Genomic DNA, 26,696 nt, shown 5'->3' with positions numbered 1-26,696 from the left:
ATGACAACGGAGGCAGGACCTGAGCATGAAAAGCTAACCCAGAAAGCGGTAGGCAAAAGAAAATTCGGTTGCCTCCCCAAGCCAAAGAGCAAGCTCAGGCCCGAGCTCCAGTTTCCAGTTTCCAGTAGGCGAGTGTATTTTAAGTGAGGAAAATAACTTGACCGACTTTCATGTGGTTGCCCCATAGCTGGTGTTTATAACTGCCCCACCAGCCGCCTGCCCCCCGCTCTGCATCTCCAGACATCCGACCGACACAAACTTGTCCATGTCTATTTCGGGGCTTAGTCGGACTTTGCTCTGAAACTATTGGCCCCAAAAACTTTATAACAAATTAATTGCATTTTAAGGGCATGCAAAAAGCAGAGAAGCGAGAATATTTCGCCAAAATTGGATCCAGTTCTCGACTGTGATTCGGCGGTAGCTAGATATTGTATCAGAAAAATCAATTCTATAACATCATTAAAATCTAATTAGTTTTGCCCTGCAGCTTGGGGATTATGTCGAAAATCATTTATCATCCGCCAGCTAAAGTACAGTGCCGTCAGAAGGTAAATTGCAGTATCAGCAACTGCTGACTGGGCAATATTTCGGTATGGTACGGGACTGGGTTGGGGACAGAAATTTCATAATTTTCATTACGGCTTATGGCTGCCAAAGGGTTAATTAAATCGAACACAAACACACATTACGGTGGCTGGGACGAGAGGGGCTGATGGGCTGACGGGCTGGGGATGCAAATAAACCGGCAACGTTTTCCTAATTAGTTTCAAAAGAAATCTTGTTTGTTTTCATATTTGGGGTTTCGAGACATGTCATGGGCACACCAGCCCGCAATCAATATACTCGCCCAAAAGTCTTGGCCAATTATCCGCAGTCGGAGTCCCCTCCCAGGAGGCGGCCTGGCACTAGGCATAGTCCCAAAAACAATACAAATGCGACTCTGGCGGTCGGGCGGATGTGGGTTGTGTGGAAGAGCAGGCAGTGGCAGGCAGCTGCTGGGCTATAAGTCGAAGGGAAGCTCATAATGACCCGAAATCCTTTCAGGGCAAATGAAAATTCCCCAGTCGTGCGTATAATTGGAATTAATACAAAAAGCAGCCGAGAAATATCGATGTGGAGCAGGTTGACGGAGTAAGATGGTTGAACAGTCCCATAGCTCGGCCAGATTTAATGGACATGTCCTGCTCCTGGACTCCCTGACTTCCTGCCAGCCGGTTCTTCTTCATTAAATTTGATGGGGTCTGCCTCGCTGTGGTCTCTTCGTCCGTCCATCCGTCCGTAATGGGGATTACCATACTTACGCATGTACGTGTGCACGCATGTATGTGCGTTTTGTATAGGATTGATGAGCTTATTGAAAGGTCCAAATCAACATTTGACATATCTGGGATAAATTAACTTACCCCTGCGGTGGGGCCGAGTGAATACATTATGATTTTTGCCAGCCCTAAAATACATAAGCAAACAAATATAATAATCACAGTATGCACACATAACCTCAAACGAACACACACACACTTACCGCCCGCTGCCGCATGTCATATTCCCGCAGGAACTTTGTTGTTGCGCAAGAAAACCCATTTGATTAATGGCTTTTAATATTTAATACCTGTTAAACTAAGTGAGGAGCAATTAAACAGCACGAAAACAAACATTTTCTTTAATTATTTTGTAAATTTACGAAGAAACAACACGCTTTAGCACCTTTCACGCCGTTGATCGCTGAAATTCACCATAACTTGAAATCACTAGCCATCCCACTCGCACCATTTGGTGAATTGTGTGAACTAGAGATGCGCGCGTGGTGTCTGGACTTCGGACTTCGGGCGTCACAACCGATTTTTGGACGAGAAATAAAAAAAAAACATATTCTTATATTTATACATTTGTATGCATACAATAATAATTTCATGCCGATAGTAGGCCCACCTCTAGCGTGAACCGCTGCAGCTCTGTGGTGAGTTGAGTGAATCGCTTGCCCAACAGCTGATTGCCGGCTTCGTGTTTTTTGTTCTAGGGAATTTCCAAGACGCTGTTCTTCAAATCAAATTGATAAAGCACTAAAACGTTCACCAGAGCCGAGAAGAAGTATATCAGGCTCGTTTGCTTGTTGAACACAAAAAGACCGCAGCATTTGTAGGCGGTGGAATGGCAACGCAAGTGATCCGAGAAGCGCTCCAACTGCAAGGAAAAAACAGGGTAATATGTATTTTAAGCAGTGTTCGGAAATCACCTCCAATTGGAACTCCCTTTTGACCAGCTCCAGATCGCTGAATTGACGCAGAATTTCCCCGGTTTCGAGGCCATTTTGGCGCGTCAGATCATCAACGAGGTTCATCAGGAGCACCGCAGTCCAGTAGTGGGTGACGATCAACGACTCTCCCCACAGCTTGGTGACATTGGTGGTATCTATGGAATCGTTGCCAAACTGTACGGCGTGGTACAACAAATTCACATTCGTCACGAACATTTTGAGCAGCAGAAAGGCAATGGTAACATCAAAGATGCCAAAGAGACTCCGCATCAATCGCTGGCCCTCGCAGTGCAGCTGGAGCAGATGGCCAAGGCTGTGGAGCGTCTGCCTGGCCAGCGATGCGGACAGCAGCAGTGCGTTCCGCTCCTCGTGGTGCAGTCGTGAGCAGAGCTCCTTCAAGGCAAGATTCACGCGTTCCATCTGCCAGTAGAGGAGCAGACAGATGACATACAGCCCGGACATCATGATGCTCACGTAGATGAACTGCAGCATGTGGACGACTACCATTATGATATTGCTGCGCCGCACATCCGTATCGATACGCATCAGAAGAAGCGTGCCGGACACTATGCTGAGATTCAGGACAAAGACCTGCTGACGCAGCAGGCCGCGAATCCTTTTCTGGAGCTCCCTGTATCCCGAGGGATGCAAAGCGCCGTTCTCCAGCTGTCGGCATCGGTGGCAGTGCCTCGCCAAGCCCTCTCCCAACTGCAGCAGCGGCTCCCTCTTGGTCCACGTCAGATAGCCGCAGGCAACCATCGCCATTATCCGGGTAACGTTCGTCAGATTGAAGGTCCACTGCAGCACCAGCTTGTCCCTCATATAGCTCTCGTCGTACATGAACACCGGAAATGTGCAGGGCAGCAGAACAATGAGCAGCACATTCAGACAGGCCGTGTATGCGAGGTAGAAGCGACGTTGATGCGATCGCTTACTGAAGTGAATGCGGTCCAAGTCCAGGTCCAGGCGCAGAGGAGCCGGGAGCAGGCCACTGCCCAGGCCATAACTATGAAAGGTTTTCAGCAGCAAGCCGATACTCATTGCATGAACTACCTCGGGGGACGGCTGACTCGCAATTGAATTCGAAAAAAGCCTCCCCACTGTGATAGATAACTGGGATGCGATACGGCAACTGTCAGACCATTAGAATCTCATCGGTGTGTATCCGACTTTTAGCTAATTAATGCTCGTCCCTACTCATGCGGTGCGCGATGGAGCCCCCGAGTAGTTGGTTGGCGGCTACCTCAACAACATGTTGCATCCAAAACTAGGTCAGGCTCTGCGTGTTGCGTACTACCACGCGCTCGTCTTTGGCCTGATGGGGACCACGCTGCATATTCGTGGCAATAGCCGGCTCATCCGCGTGGAGAAGGTTTCTTGGATATATCTGGCCTACAGTCTCGTCATCAGCGGCGGTCTCCTGCTGGACACCTACTTTATGGTGCCGAAGGCCATCCTGGATGGCTACATTCACCACAACATTGTGCTGCAGTGGAACTTCTTTTTGATGCTGGGCCTGCGAATAGTGACTATTGTCTGCTCCTATGGTCTCGTCTGGCTGCAGCGTCGGAAACTGGTGAAGCTCTATGTGGATTCGCGGCATCTCTGGAGGAACTACAGGCGCCTACTCAAGCGTATGGTAGACCAGCAGGACCTAGAGAAGCTGCAACTCTCACTGACGAGCCTTTTCTGGCGACAGACCATTGTGGTCTATGGAGCTCTGCTCTGTTCGAGTGTCGTTCAGTATCAACTGCTCAGCGTGATTAACCGTCAGAGCTTGACGGCCCTGTGCGCAAGGTTATCCCAGCTCCTGCACGTCCTGGCAGTCAAAATGACCTTCTATGCGCTGCTCCTGATGCTTGATCATCAGTTCCAGGCGGTGCTCCTGGCCCTCAGGACTCTCCAAAGGCGCAAAGGTGGAAAACAGAAGGCGAAGGATCTTCGCCGCATAGCAGCCCTGCATTTGGACACATATCACCTGGCCAGGCACTTCTTTGGCCTGTACGATGTTGCCAATGCAATGTTGTTTATCAATATGTGTGTGACCACCACGAGCATCCTGTACCATGCCGTGCAGTACAGGAACCAGTCAATCCCATCCGACGGCTGGGGTAACCTCTTTGGCAGTGGCCTTGTTTTGTTCAACTTGTGCGGGACTCTGATGCTCATGGAAAAGCTGGATCGCGTGGTCAGCTCGTGCAATGTGGGCCCGGCCCTTCGACAGTTTTGCGATCTCCGGAAGATCAGCAAAGAACTTCAAATGGAGGTGAGTGGTGGGATGCCTGATTCAATTGGAATTGATTCCATTCTTTTTCTTTCAGTTGGAGGTTTTTTCTACTCAGGTGCATCGTAATCGTTTGGCTTATAAAATCTGCGGCCTTGTGGAGGTCAACAATTCCGCCTGCCTCAGCTACATTGGTTCCATTCTCAGCCATGTGATCATCCTTATGCAGTTCGATATAAGGCGCCAGCAGATGGAATAGGAAGCCTATAGGTGAATAATTACAATGGAATACTGCAGAAAGTAGATAGCATTTATTTGATACATGTTTCGATTGGTTGTAGTTCAGGCAGGTTTCAGACAGATGTGGATGGTGATTCTGAGTTCAGTTGAAATTTATAAATAGGAAACTGTAATGCATTCCACATGTTACTCTATGTGTCTATGTATGTTTACTGTAAGTGGACTGTTTTGTGTGTCGGGTTCATGTTCATAAATGCCATTAAAGTTTTTAAATTTTTGCTACACACGTTCTATAAACCAAGTATGGCGACTTCGAAATAAAAGCTTTTTATGGCACTTAAGCTTTTTGTGTATAGCGTATAAGTTTGAAAAGTCTCCAAATGAATTTCTATCGACATTCGGAAACCGAAAATGCCACTAAAATAGCTATTCTTATAGCAAACATTTTATAAAATATAAGAAAGTCCTATAAACCGACTTATCACCCACAGAGTCTAAGGACGACACTCTGGGTCCACAAATGAGCGAATGCAATATGCATCAAATGAGGCGACAGCCGGTGTGGAGTCGCGAGCCAATAGTGGTATATTTTATACTTCGAAGATATAAGGAAGTCCTATAAACCAACATAGCACACCATAGCCAATTTATTTATTTATACTACAGTCGATCGCCTAGATCTCAAAGGCTATAAGAGCTGGAGCAACAACATTTTGTTCCAATGTTTTTGCGAATGCAATGTTCTTCAGCAGTGAGCGAATGCAATATTTATCAAATGGATAACCCTCTTGGCCTTAACTAGAGATCAACAGGAATAGTGCTTCGTCAGTGCACAGGATCTGGGAGACGGACGGCTGTTCAAACAGTATTCGGTCATGGAGTTCCTCCCCTGGAGGGCGATCCGCTATGGCATTAGTGTCTTGAGACACATAATCTTGCCTTGCAGACCGATGATCTGAATACGTAATGTGGTCTTTGCGAGGTTGTTCTCGAGGACACCGTCCTGCGGTATCATTTTGCCAAAGATACCTTCACAAAAAAACCCTGAGTGTCTCCCAATGCGAATCTGGATCTTACATTCGTCTATTTCCTTTAGGGAGCGGGCTTATCAACGTTCTGCTCGGAAAGTTTTCACCATGCCGACATCGTAGAAGCCGATGATCTAATCGAAGGTGATGCACAAATCTGCAGCAGACCCATGGTTGGTTGAACGTACTTCACAGAACTTTAATTTACCTTACCATTTTCTTCAGCGACATTGCGGGACACACGGGTCTGTGCGACAGCAGCAGCCCTAGGGATGTGGTGAGCATCATGGACAGCTTGTTCAGGATATTTTACACATCCATGGGGCTCCTGCTGGCGCACTGCTCCGAGATGCCCACAATGTCGCTGAAGAAAATGTATAGGACTTATGATTGATCTGTAAAGGCCTTTCAGCCCATCTAGGGGTGGTCTGCAGCGATGTGCACCACCTTCGACCAGATCAACGGCCTCCACGACATCTACACGGTGAAGAATTTCCGAAAAGTACGGTGATTAGCGCGCCTGCAGAGGAACATGCCGAAGGTAAGACCCACATTCGGATTGGGAGGCACTCATGGTCTTTCAATGCAGATATCTTTGCCAACATGATACCACAGTACAGCCTCCTCGAGGACACTGTAAACACCATATCGCGCATGCAGAGCGTCGGTCAAAAAGGTAAGATCTATGTGTCTCAAGACACTAATGCCATAGCGGATCGCCCTCCAGGGGAGGAACTCCATGACCGAATACTGTTTGAACAGCCGTCCGTCTCCCAGATCCTGTGCACTGACGAAGCACTATTCCTGCTGATCTCTAGTTAAGGCTAAGAGGGTTATCCATTTGTTAAATATTGCATTCGCTCACTGCTGAAGAACATTGCATTCGCCAAAACATTGGACAAAAATATTGTTGCTCCAGCTCTTATAGCCTTTGAGATCTAGGCGATCGACTGTAGTATAAATAAATAAATTGGCTAAGGTGTGTTATGTTGGTTAATAGGACTTCCTTATATCTTAGAAGTATAAAATATACCCCTTGTGGCTCGTGACTCCACCCCGGATGTCGCCTCCTTCGGTCAGTGTCTCGCTTAGGGCCATTCCCAGCTGAGGAACTGCTTCGTAGAAGGTCCCAAAGAAGAAGTTGACCTCCTCGCCTTCGTCAAACGGACATAGTGCTCGTCCTTCATCTTCCTTGGAGAGTGTAGGAGAGTGGCGGCAGGCTGGGGACGCTGTCCTCGATCGTGAAGGGGTCGTAGTGTCGAAAGACCCATGCTGTTAAGGTCGATGGTGGCCGATCCGCAGCGCTCCAGATCGAAAGGGGAATCTGCGGGAAGTGCAGCCAAAATCAATCGAATCCCCAGCTGGGGGGCCATTTGCCCGACAATATTGCACACGCGCATCTGGATGAATTGGGTCTTCGACATGCGGCCCTTCTGGTGGAGCATCGAGTCCGCAGTCCGCTCAAACATCTTGGTGGCGCTGCGCTTGGCGTTTTTTTAGGTGCTGAAGGAGTCGGCCGGCATCAGGAAGAGAAAATGGACGCTCGTTCGGAACAACAGATGCACTGCAGAGAACATATATAACAAAAATTAACTTGATGCTTTTAAATTGCTTTAGGAATTTTTTTTAACACTTCACTGATTCACTGATTTTCCGTTGACAATTACCAGAGGTATCAGTGGCCAAGAACGTCCATCGAATGAGGCACAGGCGAATGCTGTTCGCCTTTTATAGGCCACGAAACCCATTCGACACCACACCCATTCCCCCAAAAACTGTACAGTTTTTAACAAGCTTAGGAATTAAAAACGGTTTTTTAAAAGCACAGTGTTTCATCTGTTTTTTTTTTTTTGGCAAACTGTATTTGAGTCGAATGATTTCCAAACGAAACATTTCCATTATGCACTTTTCATCATCGGGCAGCCCATGCCAAAAGCTATTAGCAATTCTGCTGAAAAAATCTCACCTATTCCTGGAAAACCTCCACAGCCGTAACAGGCTTTTCAATGCTAAACTTTTTTAGAACCCAGTCAGTTCCTCGCTGCTGTCATTTGCTGTGTTTGTCAAACTGTAGTTGCAGTCGCATTGGGGAACCACCCAAATGGCGGATAAATGTTCGATACATGTATGTCTCCTTTGAATAGTTCCTTGATCCAATTTTGAGTGAATTTTGCATAAAAAATTCGAAAATTTCTACACCCGATACCCAAATGTGCCGATAAGTGGTGAGGAGTCTTTGAAAATTCAGCGCTGGACGATTCCAACCATATTCTCTAGAAGTCACACCATTTCTTTAAGGTGAAACCTCGTTCACGATTCGCAATTGATCTTACAATCCCAATCACTACATTTACATTTACTACGTGTATTTCGTCTTAAACGTTAAACGTTCAAGTTTAATTAAATAGCGTGTTAATCATCCATATATCTTATAGGCGATCTGACAAAGGACCAGGGCATTGCTAAATACAGAAGAGGTCATCGCATGGCCGGAGGCACGACTCAGGTCGAAGAGGCCCAAAATGTGAAGGTGTCGCACGCGTTGCGGCCGCGCTTGGAGCTTCCGATTGAGGTAAAGAATGGCAAACTCCAACTAAGAATATGGATTCAATAATCAATTATAGTTTCAGAGGGATGTTCCCACATACCTTCCTGGAGAGAACAACTTCCGCAGTAAGACCAGCGCCATTCTGTGACTGATTCAGAAACCAGAGATGTTGCAGCTGCTCTTGGAGCTTCCGCCACTTGGAAGTATTCGTATGAAAGATGGAAAACTGCATCATGACCTCGCAATGGTGGGCGAGGAACACAAAGAGCATGATGAGGCACGTCCACAAGCTAAAATCTTTGGAATAGTCTATGTAAATCCACAGGCGAAAGACGGTGGCAATGCTGAAGATATAAGTGGTGCCCAGATTGAACAGAATCTGCCACTGAAAGATATCCCGGAGCTGCCTGAGAAGATCATCCAGATGCAGGCATCGATGCCAGAGTAAAAGCCAGGCGGACAGGATTTGCCTTAGGCCCATATCTCGAGGACGACCCAAGCGCTTTGGCAAGACCTCCACATCATCAATCATTTCCTGGAGCCGTTCCGTCATGCTCGAGATCAACCAATTGCCAGACACATGGATCATGTACACCGTGACGTCCACATAGGTCACCATCAGCTCCATGATCAGGGCATACCCCATCGCGGCCAAGTAGAAGGGCGCCACACCTGTCCGATCCAATGTGTATTTACAGTGCATCAGAGAATTGGGCGTCAGGAGGATTTGGATGAGCATCACAAATCGGGAGCTGGTCAGTGTCACCTTCCACAGGCAGAGCCTCCGCACGTGGTTCAGCGCGGCGGAGCGGAAGTGAAACAGCAGCTTCAGGTATTCATTCCCCAGACCCTCCATCCGGCAACGCCTTAGCCAAACGCCGCCGATGAGCACCAGCATGCTGAAGAGCTTGGCCTGTCCCATCACATTGTAGACGGTATCGAACATGCCGAGCTGCTTGCATCCGTAAATGTTTCCCACCAGCAGGGAGAAGGCAAAGGGCATGATTAACACGTAGGCCACGTCCAGGACGAGGCAATACACCACAGTAGGCACATGATTCAGCACTAGGCGATGATGAGGCGGATCGTAGTGCAGGTTGCAGAGCCCGATGAGGCGACTCAGCTCAAAGTAGAAGCGCAGCAGCGAAACGTGAACCATGCTGCAGGTCGGTTGGCCAAGAACTAAATGAATTGCTTGGGTGAATTGTGGCTTAAATTGCCTCCTGGGACTGGTCAGGAGTGCTAATCGGGTCCTGACATGCAACAGGTTCTCAGATTGAATAGATATCTATAGTATTTTAGGGGTAAACGCTGTGTCCACAGCAAGGGAAAACGTACTACTCGTATACATTTCTGCGTGTGATTTTCGATCCTTGTGGACTTCAAGCTAATAACGACATGAGTATAAACAGAGGTTTAAGTCTCTCAATTCCGAACCGCCACATCACGGCATATTTCGACAAGAAATGTATCCCAAGCAATTATAAAAACTAAACAGAATGTTGTCTAAAACAATGAATTCCTACAAAGTAGAGGCTATTATCTAAACATTGATTCCACAAAAGAAATCGCAGTCATTCATTTTACACTTATCTAAAAATTGATTCATTTATTTCACTATCTTTCGCAGTGTACACGTATTTCAGTTAGTTGTTTGTCTGAGTGGGTTTTTTTTTGTTCTTATCAAAATACCTCTGGTTAATGATTGAATGCTTCAACGAACATCTGGCAATCTCTTCTATATATATATATATGTATATCTAAATCAAGATCTATTTAAGACCTGTATATCTATGTTATTTCATTAAAAATGTAAGCTTATGCGATGTACTTGTACCACAACGAAATGATTGATGCAGAAGCGTAGTCGTATCGTTGTCCTATGCGTAAACTAGTCGTTAATCGTTGGCTTAGATCGAGAAAACAAAAACTAATAATAAATTCAAGCATATTAATATAAAATCACACAACAATCTTTGCTGCAATCTGTTGCACTTTCATCTTTGTGGCATCCTTCTGGACTTGCATTTCTGCGGCTCCTTTCTGCTTTCTGCACTTTCTATCTTTCCCTCTTTTCCATCTTCGTTGTAGGTCTACAGACTATGTGGAATATACATCGATTCAATGTAATGCTACATATATACTATATGTCTAGTGTAGCGTGATTTAGCACAATTCTCTACTAAAATTCTAGTAATTAACCCGTTTTCTGTTCGAACTCTGTATCTGTGTGTGGGGAGCGGGGAGGGGGGGATCAGATCTGTAGCATTCTATGCCACAATATGGCTATTCTTGTTCAGATCGGTGAGTAGTTCGGCATCCAAATCCTCTGCCTCGAGCAGATCGTTGCAGGCATCGCCGTTTAGAGAATGGGGAATGCTCGTAGACAGCACCATGCCACGGCTACCACTGCTTGTTCCAATCGAGATATCATCGGGCGGGGAATTCCTACGACGCTCGCGTTCGCGGACAATATGAGGAGCCTCATTGAATTCATCCAGCTCATCCATGCCTACAGTATAGGAGCGAAACCGGAATATATACGGAAGATCTATACGGATAGGGTGCATCCAAGGACTCACCTGCATATTTGGTGCCTGCGAGCAGGAGATATTGCCCCGCCCGATGGGGCCACAGGAGACCCGTCATCACACAGTAGGCCAGACAGTCGGCCGAGTTTGTAATGCCCTGGAGCAGCTTGTAGCGCCACATGGGGCTGATCTGCAATGCCACAATGGCCACAATGGGCAGGTAGATGAACCACACCAGGCTGGAGGCGCCCAAATGCAAAAGGAAATCCAATTTCTTCGTGGAATGCTCGTATTTCATGGTGTTCCGCAGCTCATACAGGAACCACATCATAAAGGAGGTGCTGCAAGGTATCAGAGACTGTTAGAAGAGAGATTCATGGAGAAGGATTTCTAAAGGATTACCGCAGGATCAGAACAATCCAGCCGGGCCAGGTCTGGTATTCATCGATATCCGATACAATGTCAACCTCCGTCTGAAAGTGGGACCAAAAATAGAAAGATCCATCTATTGTACAGACGTAATGGAAGCCTCACCCGATCCCAGATGTAGAGGAACACATGGAACGCACAGTATGGCACCCAGATGGACATTAGGATGATCCAGCCAGTGCGACTGATCTGCTGCCGGGTCACCGCCCATCCCTTGGCCAGCAGCAGGAGGATCAGCATGAAGGTGGTCCGACTGAGTATGTCCAGCACATCGCCCGCCGCCTGCAGCCGTGGCTGCCCCACTCCATTCGCCGCATAGTGGATCAGATGGGCCGTGATCAGTGCCAGGCTGACGAATTCGCTGAGCAGACTCAGCGTAAAGAGCTTCGTGACGGGATGCTTTTGACGCCGCACCGCATAGATCTGCATGGGCAGGAGCACAATGTAGACGAGCAGGAAGATTAGGTACATCTCCAGGAGGTTCTGCTGGTCGTAGGAGTACTGAAAGGTGAGCGGATGTGCTGCCGAGTTGTTCGGATGCACATTAACCAAATGGATATCATAGTGCAGTGTGTGGAGCAGTCCGCTGCTCCGGTTGCTGATCCGCGGCAGGCTCTCGTGTGCGTGCCACTGGCAGGTGCTCTGATTCTGGTAGCAGGCCACCAGGGCCATGTACCAGAAGCTACAAAACAGGAGGAATCAGCACACTGATTGGAGGAGTTTTCGAGCTCCAAGGGAACTCCCACTTACCGCGGCTCCGCCTCCAGGTTGATCACGTACGTAAACTGATGTCCTGGCATCACATTCGCCGGGGCATCCTCGTCGCTGCACAGCTGCCCCCTGGGACAGGGCACATGCCTGAGGAAGTCGCGCTTTCCCTGGGGATTGCACTTGGGATCATAGGCAATGCTCTGCAGCCGCGAGAACATCGTGGAACACGCCGCCTCCCTGCTCCGATGACTGCGATTCCCGTAAAAGTGCAGAAATGTGGACTTGTCCAGCACCACCAGAGTCACGGGGGCCGTGTAGTTCTCCGCGGATGTGACATTACCGTAGATATAGCCATAGGCAATGCGTCGCGTCGGGGGATCGGCCTTGTTGAAACCAAACTTCACGAGAAACTGGAAAAAGTCCGCCGTCTGGAAGTCGCCGCTTATGTGGCTGGCCTCTGCCACGGGCAGGGGCAGTGGCAGGCTGCACAGCAGCAAGAGGAGCAGCCAGCACAGGGTTGGGGGCGATGCGGCTGCTGCAGCTACTGCGGCGGTTGGGGACATGGCGAATCTTATCAGTTTTTCGGATGCTTCTTCCTCCTTCGTCTGCTTATCTGCTGTGTTGGCCTCCACCGTGGCAGCGAATTGCCAGGGTGGCGCACCTTTGTGCATTGTGTGCAGTCGTTTTCGCGGCGGTCGATGCTATTTCTATTTTTATTTCGTTTTTGCGGAAATTTCCACCAATGTCCACCGTTGTTTTTGTTGTTGTTGCTGCTTTTGTTTTATATGTTATCGATAACCATTTATCGGCCCACTTAAGCCCCCTCTATTTAAACAGTTGAACCACTTGATGCAAATGACGCAAAATATTATTGATTGCAAATTCTTCTTGTAGACCCATGCCATCTTTCCTCCGAACTTAAAAAAAACCACGATATCTTTCACCTGAACTGCGCTAAAATTATAAAATTTTCATTATCTTCGGTGGATAACCCCTTGGCTTACAATGGGTTAATCGTTCTCCGTCGAGGATTGTAAGCCATATTCCTCGTTTTTGATATCCTACTTGTAAACAACGAATCTCCGAGCCTGTGCAATAATTATGGTTATGCAATAAACATGTTAATGATGCGGTTCCATTCTAGAAGTGCAGTTTGATGGAGTTTATTTAAGTTCGTAACAATACGCAATTTAATTTTGTTTTGTAAATTAACGGTGGATATCTGGCCTTGCACCCTAACGCGTTTTCAGTGCTGGTATTAAAATACCAGAGCTACGTGCTGGTTGCGATAGATGCCGCTTTAGTGCACGATCGAAGAGCGCGAAATTCAAGCTTAAGACTGGTTAACGATAGATAAAGTGAAAAATAGCGTATAAAACATATTTTAGAGCTAATGTGTATTTATTTAATGAAATGTACACAAAATTACACTTAAATTGCAGTGTAATATGCGGTTATGCTTGCAATTTCGTTCTCCCACACCTGTTTTCATAACACCGTTGCTCAGTCGAAAATGCGCCAGATGTCGCCTAACTGCTGTGGCCCGAAACTTAAGCGGCTAAAAAAAGTGAGAAGATTGTATTTTAAAAAGTAAAAGTATACTGCGGCGGTAATATATAATCCTTTATTAACAATCAAGCAATAATGCGTTCTGGTTGCAGTGAAATATGCGATTATGGAAGAATGTATGCAATTCAATGCACCTGTAATAGCTTTGTTAAAAAGCGCCAGATGTCGCTTCCGTAGTTAGTGAAAAGATCGCGAAAGTGCAAGTCGGAATTTGCAAGCCCGAGTGTGATTTAATTGAAAAAAGAGATATAAAGCATATAAAAAGCAGATGGCAAACATTGTACAGGTAATATACAATCCATATATTGATATTAACATAAGAATACCCTCAAATACACTCTAATAAGCGATTACCGAACAATGAAGGGCCGACGCGTGCCATGGCCGGCCCCCAATGGCCGCATTATCGCTTTTTCACACTCGCCCATCTCCCCGTCTCTTTTGCAATCTTCAACAATATATTTCAATAATTCCCAAATTTATGCGATGAAATAATGGCTAAAGGGCAGCCCTTTGGGTTCTCTCCCGACTTCAAAGTCTTTTGCGTGCCCTCGCCTTCACCCTAACCTCAATGCACAACGCTGTCCCGTTTATTCCTGAATAAATGCAACGTGTGCGTCGGCGAGAGGGGCGTTTGCGGGCAATTCTCACGTGGTTTGAAGCCATCATCTCGTCTGCCCTGCCATTGAAAAGGTGCAAAGATTACACTTCTGGAGGCTGACAATTCCTTTGAGGTTATATTGTGTGGCGTATGAGAGGAAGAGCGATTGTGGTTTTGCATAAAAAATGTGTGAAAAGACATTGAAATCTACATTTCTATTGTGTGTTTGAAAGGGGCTGAAGCTTTGATTTGCGGCGGGGGTGTGGTAGGGGGAAACATCACTGTTGGAGTTAGCATTGACTTTGCAGATTCTAGCAGCCACCTCACTCACCCTCTCTTTGTGCTTTTGCTGCTTCCATCTCCTCCCCTCACCCTTTGGTCCTTAGAGCCAGCCACTGACCCAGTTATTCGACCAATTCTTACTCATTTCTCCACTCATTTATTGATGACATGACAATAAGAAAAATAATACAAAACAAAAAGAATAGAAGAGAAGGAGGAATAAATTCATGAGAGTTACAGTTCATTCAGTTGTGCAAACGGCAAGTGTGTGGATGTATGGGTGTGTCTGTGTAATAATGTATGTGTGTATTTCGACTGCGAAACGCTGCAGTTTTATTTTTTTTCCAAGAGTGTAATTAGCAACGAAAGCGTGGTGAGTTCGCTTGATTAGATAAGAAGCCAGAGTGTTAGAAGAGATCAGCTATACTTGCGTGCAATCTGAAGAAGAGTGAGAAGAGAGATCCACCATTCTAGTGGAAGGTGAAAAGTGAGTAACAGCAAGCAGTCGATCAGAAAAATCAAAAATAAACACACATATGTATGTACATACATATTTCCACACAAATAAACAATTGCTGAAGGAAAATAGGGCTACAAATTATTTGGCATAAACGAACAGCAAATATTAAACACACCAACACATGTGTACATATGGGCAAAAGCCAAGAGTTCATTTCAATGCGGAGAAGGAGAGAGACAGGCAGAGAGTGAGAGAGACACGACCCTAATATAAATCGACAAGGTTGGCAAAAATACAAAAAGCAACAACGGGACGAAGGCAATTTGTCGTCGTAGATGTCTGTCTGTCCCCCCCACCCCATCCCCCCCTCCACATCCTAGCTAGAGTAAACGATTCATTGAAATGCCAGCGACGAAACAGAGACGGACAATGAAGGCTCTTCTAGGGAGGGGAATGAAAGTTTTTCGGTATGATTTTTGCCAACTTTGCAACAATTTTATTTTGTTATTGATTAGAGGCGCGCCCCCTCCCTCACACACATGTAATAGTATTAGTACCGCCCTCATGTGGGGCGGACAGGCTGATCAGCTGTTTATAGCCCATCGATCAGCATTCGATACTAAATCTAACGTTTCTTTTATTTAGAAATAGATTTACGTGTGATGGGACTACGAAAAAAAGTTTATTCGGTTTAAAGGTGAGTAAAAAGTTGTATTATTTGTTCATTATAGCAACTAATTCGTGTATTTTTCCATCAATTGAAGAACATGCGCCGCACAAATCGAGCCGTGAAGTAATATATGATCTCAGTGAAGCTCAAAGCACTGCAGCCCAGAAAGAAGCCCACCAGGCCGCCAATATAAACTGGAAAAGAAAAGAGTTCCTTAAGGTTTTCTCCATACAGGTATTGTCCCCGAAAACTCACCCAAGACATCGGCAAAGGAGAAGAGCACATCGCGGCGGAGCTGCATTTTGGGATAATCGATTATGCCCCACTGTAGATTAGCGCCCAGAAACCAGACACGCGAGCGCTAACCACACAAGTGGTGTGGGTGGTGTGGGTGGTGTGGGTGGTGTGTGTGTGGGAGAGAAACCAGTATTAAGCGGAATAAGAACCAGGACAAGCACAACAACAACGACAACAACATCATCGAAATAACAAGGCAAGTAAGCAAAAATTATTATTAAATGTACAAAACTTTCGCCGCACGCAAAAGCGCGAAAAAAAAAAAAATGTTGAAGATGAAAACTTTTGCTCCCATAAGACCCTGAAATACAATAATTGCATATTTCAAGGCGTCCCGGCTGCGTGCAACTTTTGCGCGTTATTATTTTTTATAGCCCGGACTACAATTTTGATGTTTGTTTAAGGCGAAGCGAATGCTCTGCTGCTCCCCCCCGAAAATATTCGCTTATTTTTCCACTTGAAATGCGGCGGTAACGACCACCGCTCCATGGTGCTTCTGTTTGCCGTAAACATTTTACAGTTAAGGCGTAAGACTAGGGGGCGGGGGCAGGGGGAGTCTACTTACATGGGACTGCACAAAGAAGTTGGAATCGTCACAGTTGGCCAAACAATTGCAATTGATTTTGTATTTGTCCGATTTCAATGAGATTATCTCGCCTGGAAAATGGGCCCGATATATATTATATACTAATGTTTTATAAATATATAGTCAATAGTTCAAAGGTTCTCTCCACAAAACGGAAACAGCCTCCAACTCGGGTTTACTCAATATTATAATTACTCTTCAAGCAACCAGGCATCTGGCTATCCCGAAATTATGGTCACGTTCTAGGAAATTTGTGTGAAATTCAAATCGAATTTCTCGAGCAGGCTAAATATTTGCATGTTTCAAAGGGTGGTTGGGGGGGGGATGGTTACTCACGTTTAATTCTGACCAAACAACCGATGCCCTCCAGGCCGCAAACAGGGAGTCGCCGTCCGTTCCGTACTGTGGAGAGAGGGGACAGAGAAAGAGAGAAGGAGATTGGACGGGTTTCAACTTAAACTACGAGACTTTAAGCGTTTTATGACCACCGAGTAGCAGCATTAATGCCGCATCGTCCGGGACATAAAAGTTAACTTTAATGGAGACAATTAAGTGGGATCGATGGATGGAAGGATGGATGGATGGTTGGGTGGAATATGATGATTATGCTCACGGCGGTTCCGGTAAAAGTGCGGTATGCAGCCGCAGGCACGCAGAGCGAAGAACATGCGGCACTCGGAGAGGCAGAGACCGAAGCTATAGATGGGCACCGACTGCATGTCCTCGGCCTCATAGTTGAAGCGGCAGCTCCTCTGTTTGGTGGTGAACCTGCGGCCCCAGAGAGATTAACGGGTGTTACCGAGGTCCATAGAGAGAGTGGCACAACTCACGCTCTGGCCTCCTCGTTCGTGTAGATTTCGAGGGCAATCAGCTCGACGGTGGTGTAGTCGCTCTCCGGGAACGTGTAGCGCTGCTTGGATATGCTCGGCACATCCCCGGCTCCGTGGAAGTAGACATCGTAGGCGGTCGACAGGTTGATAATCTGAGCGTAGATTTCACCATCCAGCGGATGCACAGTCACACGATCTCCATGGTCCAGGATGCTCCAATCATTCGAGCGCCAATAACTACAGAGAATGGAATGGAAAGGGAGGGGATGGGATGGGAAGCCAAAAGCCATAAAATCATATCCGGATGTGTGCCGTCGCCCGGCCGCCACTCACTCAAAGGAATTGTAGCGGGCGACCAACGAGTTGACGGCATGGCAAATGCCAAACTCCGTTTGGGTCTCGTAGATGAACATTTTGACGGCGGCGCCGCTGCTGATTTCCGGCTCGAAGGCCCATTTCAATTCGTAAAGCAAATCCAAGTACTTTTCGCCCGAGATCCCGAAGGACTTGTTCAGCGGCAGGGACTCCAAGTTGTCGTACGTGAGGCTGGCAAGTTTCACAATAAAATCACGGAAATCCTCTTGATCCTCCTCGGTCTCAAAGTCCTCCTCATGGGCCCTGCGACAGAGAGAGATAGGTCTTGCAGGCTTCACTGGAATTCTGGGACTCACTCACAGTATGTACTCCTCCACTTTGAGCTCATCGATGCGCTTGTGCGGACACACGGTCAGCGAGGGGAAGCTCGTGTTCCACACCAGCTTGTTGCGATCCATGGATATGACCATGGGTGAGGTCTGGAAGCGATGCCAGGTCCGCTTGCTCAGCGATATGATGCTGAACAGAGCCACGCAGATGAACGCGAACCAGAGCATTCTTCGCAAGGGGGAGAAAGAAAGAAAGAAAGTCTGAGATGCTGCATAGCGATCCGTTGTCTCTGAGAGGGCCCAGGATACCCTTCGGGAATGATGTATGGGGCAATGGGGGGGGTGCACACTCTCCCAAAGGACATAAAAATCTATTGCGTGTAAACTTTTCCGTGCGCATTATGCGGGAAAGAATTATGACCAATGCGAAGGCCCACAGCGCAGGAGTCAATGAACGCGTCAACGCTTTTGCCACCCCTTTTTCTTCACCCCATTTCCTTCCTTCCTTCGACTGAGACACAAGTCGCCAAAAATCCTTGGAGAATTTTCCATTTTCTGGCGATTGCCGTCCACAATGACAGTTTCGAAGCCAGCAATGGCTCATAAAGACACACACACACAGTCCTTTCTGCTTGGCTTTTAATTTTCCAAATATTTTCCAACTCTTTTTTTTTTTTTGTTTTTTCTATGAAGTTTTCTTTGTCTGTTTTTTTTTTTGTATTTTTATCGTGTGGTCCTTGCTTCCGTGACAGTTGAGTGCTGTGCTTTGTCTAACACCACAAAATTCCTTTTGGACATCATACATACATATATGACAGACTCCCCCGGCCATTTCCCGTCCGTCTGTCCGTCCGTCTGTCTGGTGTGCAATTTATTTGCTTTGTTTCATCATCCCGACACTCATATGCATGAAATTTGTGCGTGAATGAGGCCCAGTGATGCATGTTTGATGCCGTAATACTCGTTATGCGAGACGAGCATGAAGGACTCTGAAGGGTTGCTCCGTTCCGGCGTACGGCTGCCAGAGTTATGCGAATCAGAAATTTCCAGACTTGGATTTCGGTGTGGGATTTCATATGTGAGATTCCTGAACCCCTCCCCCCACTGAGAAAATGTTTTTTAAGAGTTTTAATCCAAGCGATAGGCAAGATCGTGCGGCGCCTCAATCAAGGGATTGTAGTCTTCCGAGGGGGCGCCTCAATCAAGGGATTGTGGCCCTCCGAGGGGGCACCCAAAAGGCTTAAAAACTAGCGGCTGGAATGGTAATTAAAGCCCACCCAATCCCTGAAATACCTTCTTCTTTTTTTTTGAATACTTCATTGATGGCTTTGTTTGATATTGTATTTTTTGTTTGCCTCTGAACAGAGCTTTTGCTGCACTCCCATGGAGACACGACCCTAATCCTGTGCGTGTTTTTGCATTTGCATTTGCAGTTTTTGGTTCCGGATTAGGCGCCTCCTGCCACAGGCACAGCCACAGGCAGAGCCACAGGCACAGCCACAGGCAGGGACTGTGCAGGGGCCATCATACACACCTGTCCTGGCACTAAAGCCCTCATATAAGGTGGTTGCCATATCAACGCTTGTAAAATTGAGGTTATCACATGTCAGCGGCACAGACTCTTTTCCTCATTCCCCTCTTTGCCCTCTTTTCCTCATTCCCCTCTTTTCCTCTTTCCCCTCTTGTCTATGCATTTTTTTTTGTGGTTTTCAGATTGTTTTTTGTGTGGGTTCTGCTTTATATATTTTTGTGGAAAATGTTGTAGTTCTGCGAGTGAAGTGGAGTGGGCGGACTTAAGCTCTGGTTGCAGGTCGCAGGTTGGAGGTCGGGGGTCGGGGGTTGGAGTTGTGTATAATCCAGAAATTTGTGCGTCACAAGCTGATTTTTCGCCATGGCAAAGCATATTCCTGCACTGTTCTATTTTTGTACGAATGGGGAATACATTTCACAAATCATTCGCCCGAGCTCTCAGTGGCCCTCCTCCCATTTGGGGAGGTGGGGTGTTGGGGGGGGGGGGGGGGGCAGCACCTGTCAGTGGTGCTTGGGGGGGGGGTGAAGCCTGTCCAAAAACTAACAATAATTGTAATTGAGCTCGTTTTATGAGGAAGAAAGTGGAGACTACACTGCACTGCCACGAAAAACTTGAACCTTTAAATGCAGTATTTTTCAGTATTTTTCAAAAGTATAATTTTCGAACTTTTAGAAATTATTTCCATATTTTTCCTTTATTTTTTTTTAAATATTTTTCGGAAATCTTTCTGTTCAAGATCTTTCAGTGTAAGCCCTTGGCCATTGGCCCTTGGCCCTCTCCTTGGCCTGGCTGTGTTATCCACTAATTAACCCTCAGCCGCCCTCTGACAGATTTGCCACCTCCGCTCCTCTACGCCCTGCATCCGGCTGCCCTTCCGTGCCAGGACCAAGACCAAGAACTCTCTCTCTCTCTCTCTCTCTCTCTCTGGCTGTGTGTAATCCTGTTTGTCATGTCATGTCAGTTTTTAAGGATTTATTGCACCGCACGAAAAATCCAAATCCCTCCCCGAGCCGCACACAAAACGGAAGATGTGTGGGCAAAATATATAGTATTTCTCTGGGCCCAGTCCTTGGACCAGGACCTTGGCACGCACTTCCCTTCCCCCTTTAAGTCCTCGACTTGTAGTTTTGTATCGTTTTAGTTTTCCACTCTACGGCGGTGGGCCAAAATAATCCCGTGGAAAAGTTCTACTTGCGGCTTGTGGCCGCGTAATGAGGCTTAACTGAAATTTTGCTTGTAAATTAATTGAGTGGAAATGTTGGCCAAATATTTGATTAAAAATTAAAGGGTTTGGATTGGAGGGTGGGACGGGGAGGGGAGGGCTTTCTGGGACTCTATTTGTGGCACTTTCGACGGATTCTCCCTTTGCAGGAGACCCCCTGAAAGGCCTCTACAGCAGGACGACTGCAGGACGACCGCAGGACTCACCGTTCGACGAAATTTAAGCCGAGTTTGGCCAAATAAATGAAGCCGTGTATGGAGGAGCCCTGCAGGAACTCGATTATGAATGCGTGCACTTTGGCCCCCAGCTTGGGGGCGCCCCGTTTCGCGTCCGGAATTTGATCGGGGACCAGCTCCTGCTCTTCCGGACCGCCCTTCGATGGCGGCGGGGGCTGCCACAATGGCGGTCGTCGAATGCAGCGAATACTGCGCTGCTGATTAACGGGAACGTGGTCGTCATTAGCATTTGGAATTGTTTTTGTGCCTGCCGCATCGAGTCCCGGACTCTGCTTTTGCGCGTTGCCGGGAAAGAGGAGCAGACCAGGACCCAGCCGGGGCTGCAGCGAGGCCGTCGACGATGTCCGCCGCGAGTGGGATGTGGATTCATCGTTGCCGTCCCAGCTTTCAGCGCTGTTCCTTCCCATCGTCGCTGGCTTGGGATACCTCTGGGCGACGCTGGAAGACAGAATTAAAGCTGGTTTTAGGAGCGAAAGAAGACTTCAATTGTCCAGCAACGAGGAGGGGCGGGACATGGTTTAAGCCCACGTATTTTCGCTTTGCGGTTCAGTTCTCAGAACTCGTTGTTTCGTGCCTCCGTTTGCTGTTCATTAAATATAAATGCGTTGCTTTAAATATGTTTTTGCGGTGTGGCAGCAGGCGCCAGGCGCCATTCGCCAGGACAACAATAAATCATTATTGGAGTTTTTAATGCGCTGTAAATTATGCCCAATGTCCGATGCTCCAGTCGAGTAAATCCATTGAGTGACGAGGACGGCGCACAGAATGCAATCAGTGCTTGAAAGGGAGCCTGATGACCCAGGCACTACGAGGCACTACATATACACATGTATCCCCGCTTCGTGGTAATCATTCAGTATTCAGTATTCAGTATTCCACGATTGTGGACTGGCTATAACTTTGTTAAAGGCTGAAGGGATTGCGATTAAAATGGTAATTGGATGGGCCCTCAGATTGATCTCAATCAGTTTTCAGTTTGATAACTGTATCCGCCGCAGGGTTGCCGCCCACCCAGGAAACAGGGCTGCCCTGGCACTCACATGTGACACGTCATTGTTTGACAATTTTACGTTGAAATTTTATTGATTCCTCGATTTGGTCTGCCAGCGGAAATGGATCCTGTTGTCGTCGAGATCGTCGACGCACCCGACGACCGGTGGTACCTGTGCACCAAGTGCTTTCAACGCTTCCTGTGGGTGGACCTCTCGTCGCGGCAGCTTCGCTGCCGCCGCTGCCGCCTGGCCGACAAGCAGTGCGCCATCTGCGACCAACTATTCGAGCCGACGAATGGCCAGCAGCAGTACTGCAAGCGCTGCGACTACTTTCTGATGCAGCACGCCTTCGGACAGAAGCCGCCACCGACGCGGGAGAAGGCCGAGCTGCTGTTGCAGCTGCAGCTGCAGCTGCAGCTCAAGACTCCGGCGGGACACAACCCCTCGGTCACCGAGCGTTGGCGGGAGATCAAGTGTGCGGCCGGCCTGGCGGAGGATGTGAATTTGAGTGATTGAATAAACCCCCCGATCACGGAAACGGACTTTTGTTTTTGTCGGTGGGGGGCGATGCGGTCCTTGGACGGGTTAAAATTGCATTTAAATTTGCATTTAAATGAGCGGCCGGCCGTCGTCCATTCCGGACTGGGGTTCCCGGGGGTCCAGGACAAAGGTCCAGACGCCCCAGCACACGGGCAACATTAAAAGCTTTCCTTTTTTGCAGTTGATTACCTTTGGCAGTCGATACGAGATTGCACTGGAAACACGGCAAGGGGGGGAGTGGATCGAGTGGCCTGTGGCTTAAGCTGCTGCTGGCATTTAATGGATATTGTTTAAAATGTAATATTTTACAATTAAATGAAGGCATTTGGCCGGCATCCTCCTGGCTGACCGCCGCCCGATCCCCTGCCGGCGACCTCGATTCAACCGAGTCCATGGCCATCCTTTGCCTTGGATATGTTTGTGCTCTCTGCCTTTTTCGTGTTAATTAATATTGCAAAAAACAAAGAGGAACGCTTAAAGGCCATTTTAATTGGCCTTCACTTTGTGGGGAAAAAAGCTGCCTGGAAGGCATTTAACCTACTCTTGAGCCGACCAAAGAGCAGGAGGGATCGAGGAGCCAAGCAGAAGGAGGAATCGCAGGAGCAGAAGGTGGACAACGCTGGAAGGGGAATCCCAAAATAGGTAATATCCAGATGGGGATTGTCATGGAGTTGGAAGAGATGAATCAATGAATGCTGTGTTCTGTAGATCTTCCATTTATCGATCCTCCTGCCTTCCCATCAATTCCTTCATAAACTCCGACGTCAAACAGGCATGAACAAACACATTTGATTTGCCAGCGGAGTCTTTCCCCGATTCACTCGTTGAAATAACAAATTTTCCAATTTATTTCTTGATTTATTTTCACGCCAATTTCTTGGCTTTCGCGTCCGCCTCTGTCTCCGATTCCGTGTCCGCCTTCGCCTGTGCCACTCTTTGGCTTGACATTTGTTTATTTATTTGGTTTCATGTTTTGTCTTTTGCCATTCCTCTTCATTGTTTGCTGCAACTTTGTTCTCTGCCTCTCTGAGGCGGGTGTGGGGGCACTCCCCCCCCTGTTGTCTGGTCTGGCTCCGGCCATGATGCCATGAATATTCATGGAGCAGCAACAGCAGCAACATATAGCTAACTCGGCCTGCATTTCCGCACAACCCTTCTGCCGTTTCTCAGGACTTTCGGAATCTGTGGATACTGCAGCGAACAAGGGGAGGCCTCCCCTTCGTTCTCCTTCGGCCACGACTTTCCCTGCTCCTCCGTGAGGATGTTGGCCCACGACTTTCCCTGCTCCTCCGTAAGGATGTTGGCCCACGACTTTCCCTGCTCCTCCGTAAGAATGTTGGCCCACGACCTTCCCTGCTCCTCCGTAAGGATGTTGGACCACGACTTTCCCTGCTCCCTGCTGTAAGGATGCTGGCCTGGGGCTCTGTATGTTTCTTACAACAAGATGCTGCCGCTGCCGCTGCAAATTGTTGGGCTGTGGTTGTCGCCAGCAGTGAACAATTCGCGGTTGCATGTGCAACAGTTTCTCCCATCGAACGGGAAATTCAATTAAATGCATATTTTGGCCCACTTGGACTTACCGTTAACGTTAACTGGTGGATTGATGGACTACTGCTGACTGTTTAGTGACCGCCAACGAACTGTCGCCCGTCGACGGCCTGCACTTGACTTTTGTTCCACCGATTTTCCGCCCCACCCCCGCACCCCCGCACCCCTGAGAAACTGGGCAGCTGCCGGGCCGGCGGCCCTCGATTTTGGTCACTGATTGCCCTTTCGGGCCATTTTTGGCATGGCTTTTGGGCCTGGCCCACACGAAACGTAACTCGGATTCGAATTCGGAGTCGGAATCGGAATCGGACTCTGATTTTGATTGGTGCTGGCGATGCTGGCCCTCAGATTGTATTGATTTCTTCTTTTTTTTTTTGGGGCGGGTGGGGAGGGGAGGGGAGAGCGCGCTAATTACTCGATCGATGGGGGCTGCCGGGGCTGCGCCATGTTGCGGTCGGGATAACAATTCTGAAAGTCGATGCGAGTGGCAATTGTCCGGATTTGACGGCTGCGTTGGGGGAACCTGCCACAAGCTGTGGTCGGGGCGAGGACCAGAGGGGGAGCCTCTCTGAGTCCTGAGTGGGGTGTGGGCCTCAAGAGAGGGGAAGGAGAACAGCAGAGAGGAAAATATTCCATGGAATAAAAGCCCAAACTAGTGTTCTACGAGCCCATGGGTCCACCCTTCCAACCAAACTGTGTAACTGTTATACTGAATATTTTAACTGTACCGCTAAAACTGTTATACAATGGAAATGTATCCATCTAAATTGTTATACATAGTAACAGCTATGCGTTGTAACTGTTATACATTTCAATTGCTTTGCGTAAAGTTGAATTTTGTATACATTTGAGCTGTTATACTGTTATATAACTGTTATACACGCTGTTCGTTGCAACTCTCGTATATCGTTGCTGTTCTACAATGTAGTTGTTATGCATCGTAACTAATATACAGTGTAACTGTTATACATTTTAACTATTAAGCGTAACTGTTATACATAGAGGCTATGTATTCTTAAATGTTACTGTTATAAAACATAGCTACAATATACACAGTAACTGTTATACAACGTAACTGTTATACAACGTAACTGTTATACTTGGCAGCTATTATGCAGCGTAACTATTAAACAGTGTAACTGTTATACAGTGTAACTGTTATACAACGTAGCTACAATACAATGTAACTGTTATACATGGTAAATATTATAAAATGTAACTGCTATAAAAGCTAACTGATGTACAGTGTAACTGTTATACATTGTAACTATTAGAAAAAGTAACTGTTATACAACGTAATTTTTTATAAATAGTAGTACTTTTATACAAAGGAACTATTGTGACTGAAAGTAACTGTTATACACAGTAATGATTATACACAGTAACTGTTATACACAGTAATTGTTATACACAGCAACTGTTAAACACAGCAACTGTTATACAATACAATATCTTTTATGCCTTGTAACTATTATACTTTGAAACACTCATCCATAACATGTAATACATATAATTTCTTACACAAATCTCAGCCCTCACCCACAGCCCTCACCCACATCTTGCCCGCTCCTTTCCCTTCCCTTGGCGATAATCCAATCAATTTGATAACGCTAAATTAATCATATGCCAGCATTCACCACCCCCCATCCACCCCCCACCATAATTTTGTACTACAAAAACGGAAAATCCCACCCACTCGACGGCGCCCACAGTTACAACATTTGGGTTCGATAATAGGGCAAACACACTGGCTGCTAGCCGGGCGCCCCTGCCTCCGCTCCTGCCTCCTGCCACACTTTGATTTTGCATTCAAGCCGGAAAAGGAAGGGCACTGCAGCTGTATAAATTTTACATTTGTTTCCTTTCAATTTAACAATGTGTACTTTTGGTATTGTTTTGCTTTTTAGCGTGTAAAAAAAATCCCCCCCCCCCCCACTTCCATCGGTGGGGGGTTAACTCTTGTTAGCCGTTTCCGTTCTTTTCATTCGGTCTTTTCTTGGCCATTTCTCTCGCTTTTCATTCGCCTGATTTCGCAATATTTATGATTAGCAATTTATTATTCATCATTTTTCGAGTGGGCAAACAGGGGGAGAAGGAGCGAGCCACCCACTGATGGGTTGTAATAATTCTTGTGAAAAGCGGGGGAGTGGCTCTGCATTTTGCCCAAGCATTAGCCTGCACTTAATTTGATTAACAAGAGTCGAATGGGCAGGGAAATCCATCAGAGCCCAACATGAGGGACTGTCCTTCTGTGGGGGGAGGGGGATTCACCGATTTCAGGGGATTCACCAACTAGTAAGCAAGTCTTGATTTAATTCCACTTTGGAAACATCTAATGGAGCCGTAGGATGAAGCCATGAAGGTGGGAAAACGGCGACATCTTGAGTCATAGATTCGTGCATATCCATTTATCATTTTCCCTTTCACCTTTCACCTCTTGCACTCTCTCTCTCTCTCTCACTTTCTTCCCTCTTCAGTTGGAACTTTTCTTCCTGTTCGGCGGGATCCCAGGAAGGTGCCAAAACTGTCAAATGCAAATGTCTTTCGGCGCAAGGAAATGAATGAAACTGACTGTAAAACTGTCGAAGAAGCAGACAGGAACAGCCAGAGGACGAGGAGAAGAAACAGCTGCCGAGGCAGGAAAAGATGGAGACCATTTGTGGGGGGGATGGGGGGTGGATTTGTGGACAAATCGCAGCACATGTTGGCATTAGCTTGAAAAT

At 47.1% G+C, this 26,696-nt stretch overlaps 6 protein-coding genes and 1 long non-coding RNA gene across 13 annotated transcripts in view; 3 read left to right on the top strand and 4 right to left on the bottom strand.

The window, feature by feature from the left end:
- Gr58a (Gustatory receptor 58a) overlaps positions 1–3,319 on the bottom strand; it is a 74,386-nt gene extending 71,067 nt beyond the window's left edge. Inside the window, exons 1-4 of one of the 4 annotated variants that reach the window (XM_002138783.3) lie at positions 2,234–3,319; positions 1,523–2,181; positions 1,404–1,447; positions 1,302–1,350 (exon numbers count right to left, since the gene is read on the bottom strand). In XM_002138783.3, the coding sequence (XP_002138819.2) occupies positions 2,014–2,181; positions 2,234–3,295 (1,230 nt within the window). In that variant the 5' untranslated portion in view covers positions 3,296–3,319 and the 3' untranslated portion in view covers positions 1,302–1,350; positions 1,404–1,447; positions 1,523–2,013. Of the gene's footprint in view, positions 1–111; positions 1,351–1,403; positions 1,448–1,522; positions 2,182–2,233 lie in introns of those variants that run through there. The other 3 variants (XR_004468581.1, XR_004468580.1, XR_004468582.1) reach the window with 3 other exon arrangements.
- A 5-nt stretch (positions 3,320–3,324) lies between these two features.
- Gr58b (Gustatory receptor 58b) lies at positions 3,325–10,259 on the top strand. Its single transcript, XM_015185025.2, has 4 exons — positions 3,325–4,520; positions 4,576–4,748; positions 8,182–8,318; positions 8,377–10,259. Exons 1-2 carry the CDS (start codon positions 3,507–3,509, stop codon positions 4,735–4,737), a joined length of 1,176 nt encoding a protein of 391 aa, XP_015040511.2. The 5' UTR covers positions 3,325–3,506; the 3' UTR covers positions 4,738–4,748; positions 8,182–8,318; positions 8,377–10,259.
- On the bottom strand, positions 8,163–9,471 carry Gr58c (Gustatory receptor 58c). Its single transcript, XM_001361652.5, has 2 exons — positions 8,395–9,471; positions 8,163–8,339 (listed from the first exon to the last, which is right to left on the bottom strand). Exons 1-2 carry the CDS (start codon positions 9,451–9,453, stop codon positions 8,163–8,165), a joined length of 1,236 nt encoding a protein of 411 aa, XP_001361689.4. The 5' UTR covers positions 9,454–9,471.
- Positions 9,876–12,776, bottom strand: LOC6898847 (uncharacterized). The gene is made up of 5 exons (XM_002138782.3): positions 12,005–12,776; positions 11,360–11,936; positions 11,228–11,298; positions 10,877–11,166; positions 9,876–10,806 (listed from the first exon to the last, which is right to left on the bottom strand). Exons 1-5 carry the CDS (start codon positions 12,634–12,636, stop codon positions 10,565–10,567), a joined length of 1,812 nt encoding a protein of 603 aa, XP_002138818.1. The 5' UTR covers positions 12,637–12,776; the 3' UTR covers positions 9,876–10,564.
- Positions 12,777–13,474: 698 nt separating this feature from the next.
- Positions 13,475–15,810, top strand: LOC26534427 (uncharacterized). 4 transcript variants are annotated; one of them, XR_001452357.2, is made up of 3 exons: positions 13,475–13,820; positions 15,529–15,574; positions 15,642–15,810. It is a non-coding gene; the product is annotated as an uncharacterized lncRNA (long non-coding RNA). The 4 variants fall into 4 exon arrangements; XR_001452356.2 differs by having other exon boundaries at positions 13,619–13,820; positions 15,523–15,574; positions 15,642–15,765; XR_004468873.1 differs by lacking the exon at positions 13,475–13,820 and adding an exon at positions 14,778–14,904 and having other exon boundaries at positions 15,523–15,574; positions 15,642–15,765.
- ppk9 (pickpocket 9) lies at positions 15,543–18,564 on the bottom strand. The gene is made up of 8 exons (XM_033378629.1): positions 17,936–18,564; positions 17,594–17,878; positions 17,261–17,497; positions 17,044–17,198; positions 16,767–16,832; positions 16,410–16,501; positions 15,803–15,908; positions 15,543–15,741 (listed from the first exon to the last, which is right to left on the bottom strand). Exons 1-8 carry the CDS (start codon positions 18,130–18,132, stop codon positions 15,632–15,634), a joined length of 1,248 nt encoding a protein of 415 aa, XP_033234520.1. The 5' UTR covers positions 18,133–18,564; the 3' UTR covers positions 15,543–15,631.
- A 3,333-nt stretch (positions 18,565–21,897) lies between these two features.
- On the top strand, positions 21,898–22,423 carry LOC6898846 (uncharacterized). Its single transcript, XM_002138781.3, has one exon. It carries the CDS (start codon positions 22,006–22,008, stop codon positions 22,399–22,401), a length of 396 nt encoding a protein of 131 aa, XP_002138817.1. The 5' UTR covers positions 21,898–22,005; the 3' UTR covers positions 22,402–22,423.
- Positions 22,424–26,696: the final 4,273 nt, after the last annotated feature.

The sequence above is a fragment of the Drosophila pseudoobscura genome, chromosome 3 (assembly GCF_009870125.1).
Source record: "Drosophila pseudoobscura strain MV-25-SWS-2005 chromosome 3, UCI_Dpse_MV25, whole genome shotgun sequence".
Classification (NCBI taxonomy): domain Eukaryota; kingdom Metazoa; phylum Arthropoda; class Insecta; order Diptera; family Drosophilidae; genus Drosophila; species Drosophila pseudoobscura.
This window is presented reverse-complemented; position numbering and strand designations above follow the sequence as displayed.

What these genes read in the sequence shown, in the direction of transcription:
- Gr58b (XM_015185025.2), top strand. Translation starts at nt 3,507, where the DNA reads ATGTTGCATCCAAAACTAGGTCAGGCTCTGCGTGTTGCGTACTACCAC. An exon ending in GCAAAGAACTTCAAATGGAG is followed by an intron (nt 4,521 to 4,575) that starts GTGAGTGGTGGG and finishes TTTTTCTTTCAG; the next exon opens with TTGGAGGTTTTTTCTACTCA.
- Gr58c (XM_001361652.5), bottom strand. Translation starts at nt 9,453, where the DNA reads ATGGTTCACGTTTCGCTGCTGCGCTTCTACTTTGAGCTGAGTCGCCTC. An exon ending in AAGTTGTTCTCTCCAGGAAG is followed by an intron (nt 8,340 to 8,394) that starts GTATGTGGGAAC and finishes CCATATTCTTAG; the next exon opens with TTGGAGTTTGCCATTCTTTA.
- LOC6898847 (XM_002138782.3), bottom strand. Translation starts at nt 12,636, where the DNA reads ATGCACAAAGGTGCGCCACCCTGGCAATTCGCTGCCACGGTGGAGGCC. An exon ending in AACCTGGAGGCGGAGCCGCG is followed by an intron (nt 11,937 to 12,004) that starts GTAAGTGGGAGT and finishes CCTGTTTTGTAG; the next exon opens with CTTCTGGTACATGGCCCTGG. An exon ending in CGCAGGCACCAAATATGCAG is followed by an intron (nt 10,807 to 10,876) that starts GTGAGTCCTTGG and finishes CCTATACTGTAG; the next exon opens with GCATGGATGAGCTGGATGAA.
- ppk9 (XM_033378629.1), bottom strand. Translation starts at nt 18,132, where the DNA reads ATGCTCTGGTTCGCGTTCATCTGCGTGGCTCTGTTCAGCATCATATCG. An exon ending in GCCCGCTACAATTCCTTTGA is followed by an intron (nt 17,498 to 17,593) that starts GTGAGTGGCGGC and finishes CATTCTCTGTAG; the next exon opens with TTATTGGCGCTCGAATGATT. An exon ending in ACTTCTTTGTGCAGTCCCAT is followed by an intron (nt 15,909 to 16,409) that starts GTAAGTAGACTC and finishes TTGTGTGGTTAG; the next exon opens with CGCTCGCGTGTCTGGTTTCT.
- LOC6898846 (XM_002138781.3), top strand. Translation starts at nt 22,006, where the DNA reads ATGGATCCTGTTGTCGTCGAGATCGTCGACGCACCCGACGACCGGTGG.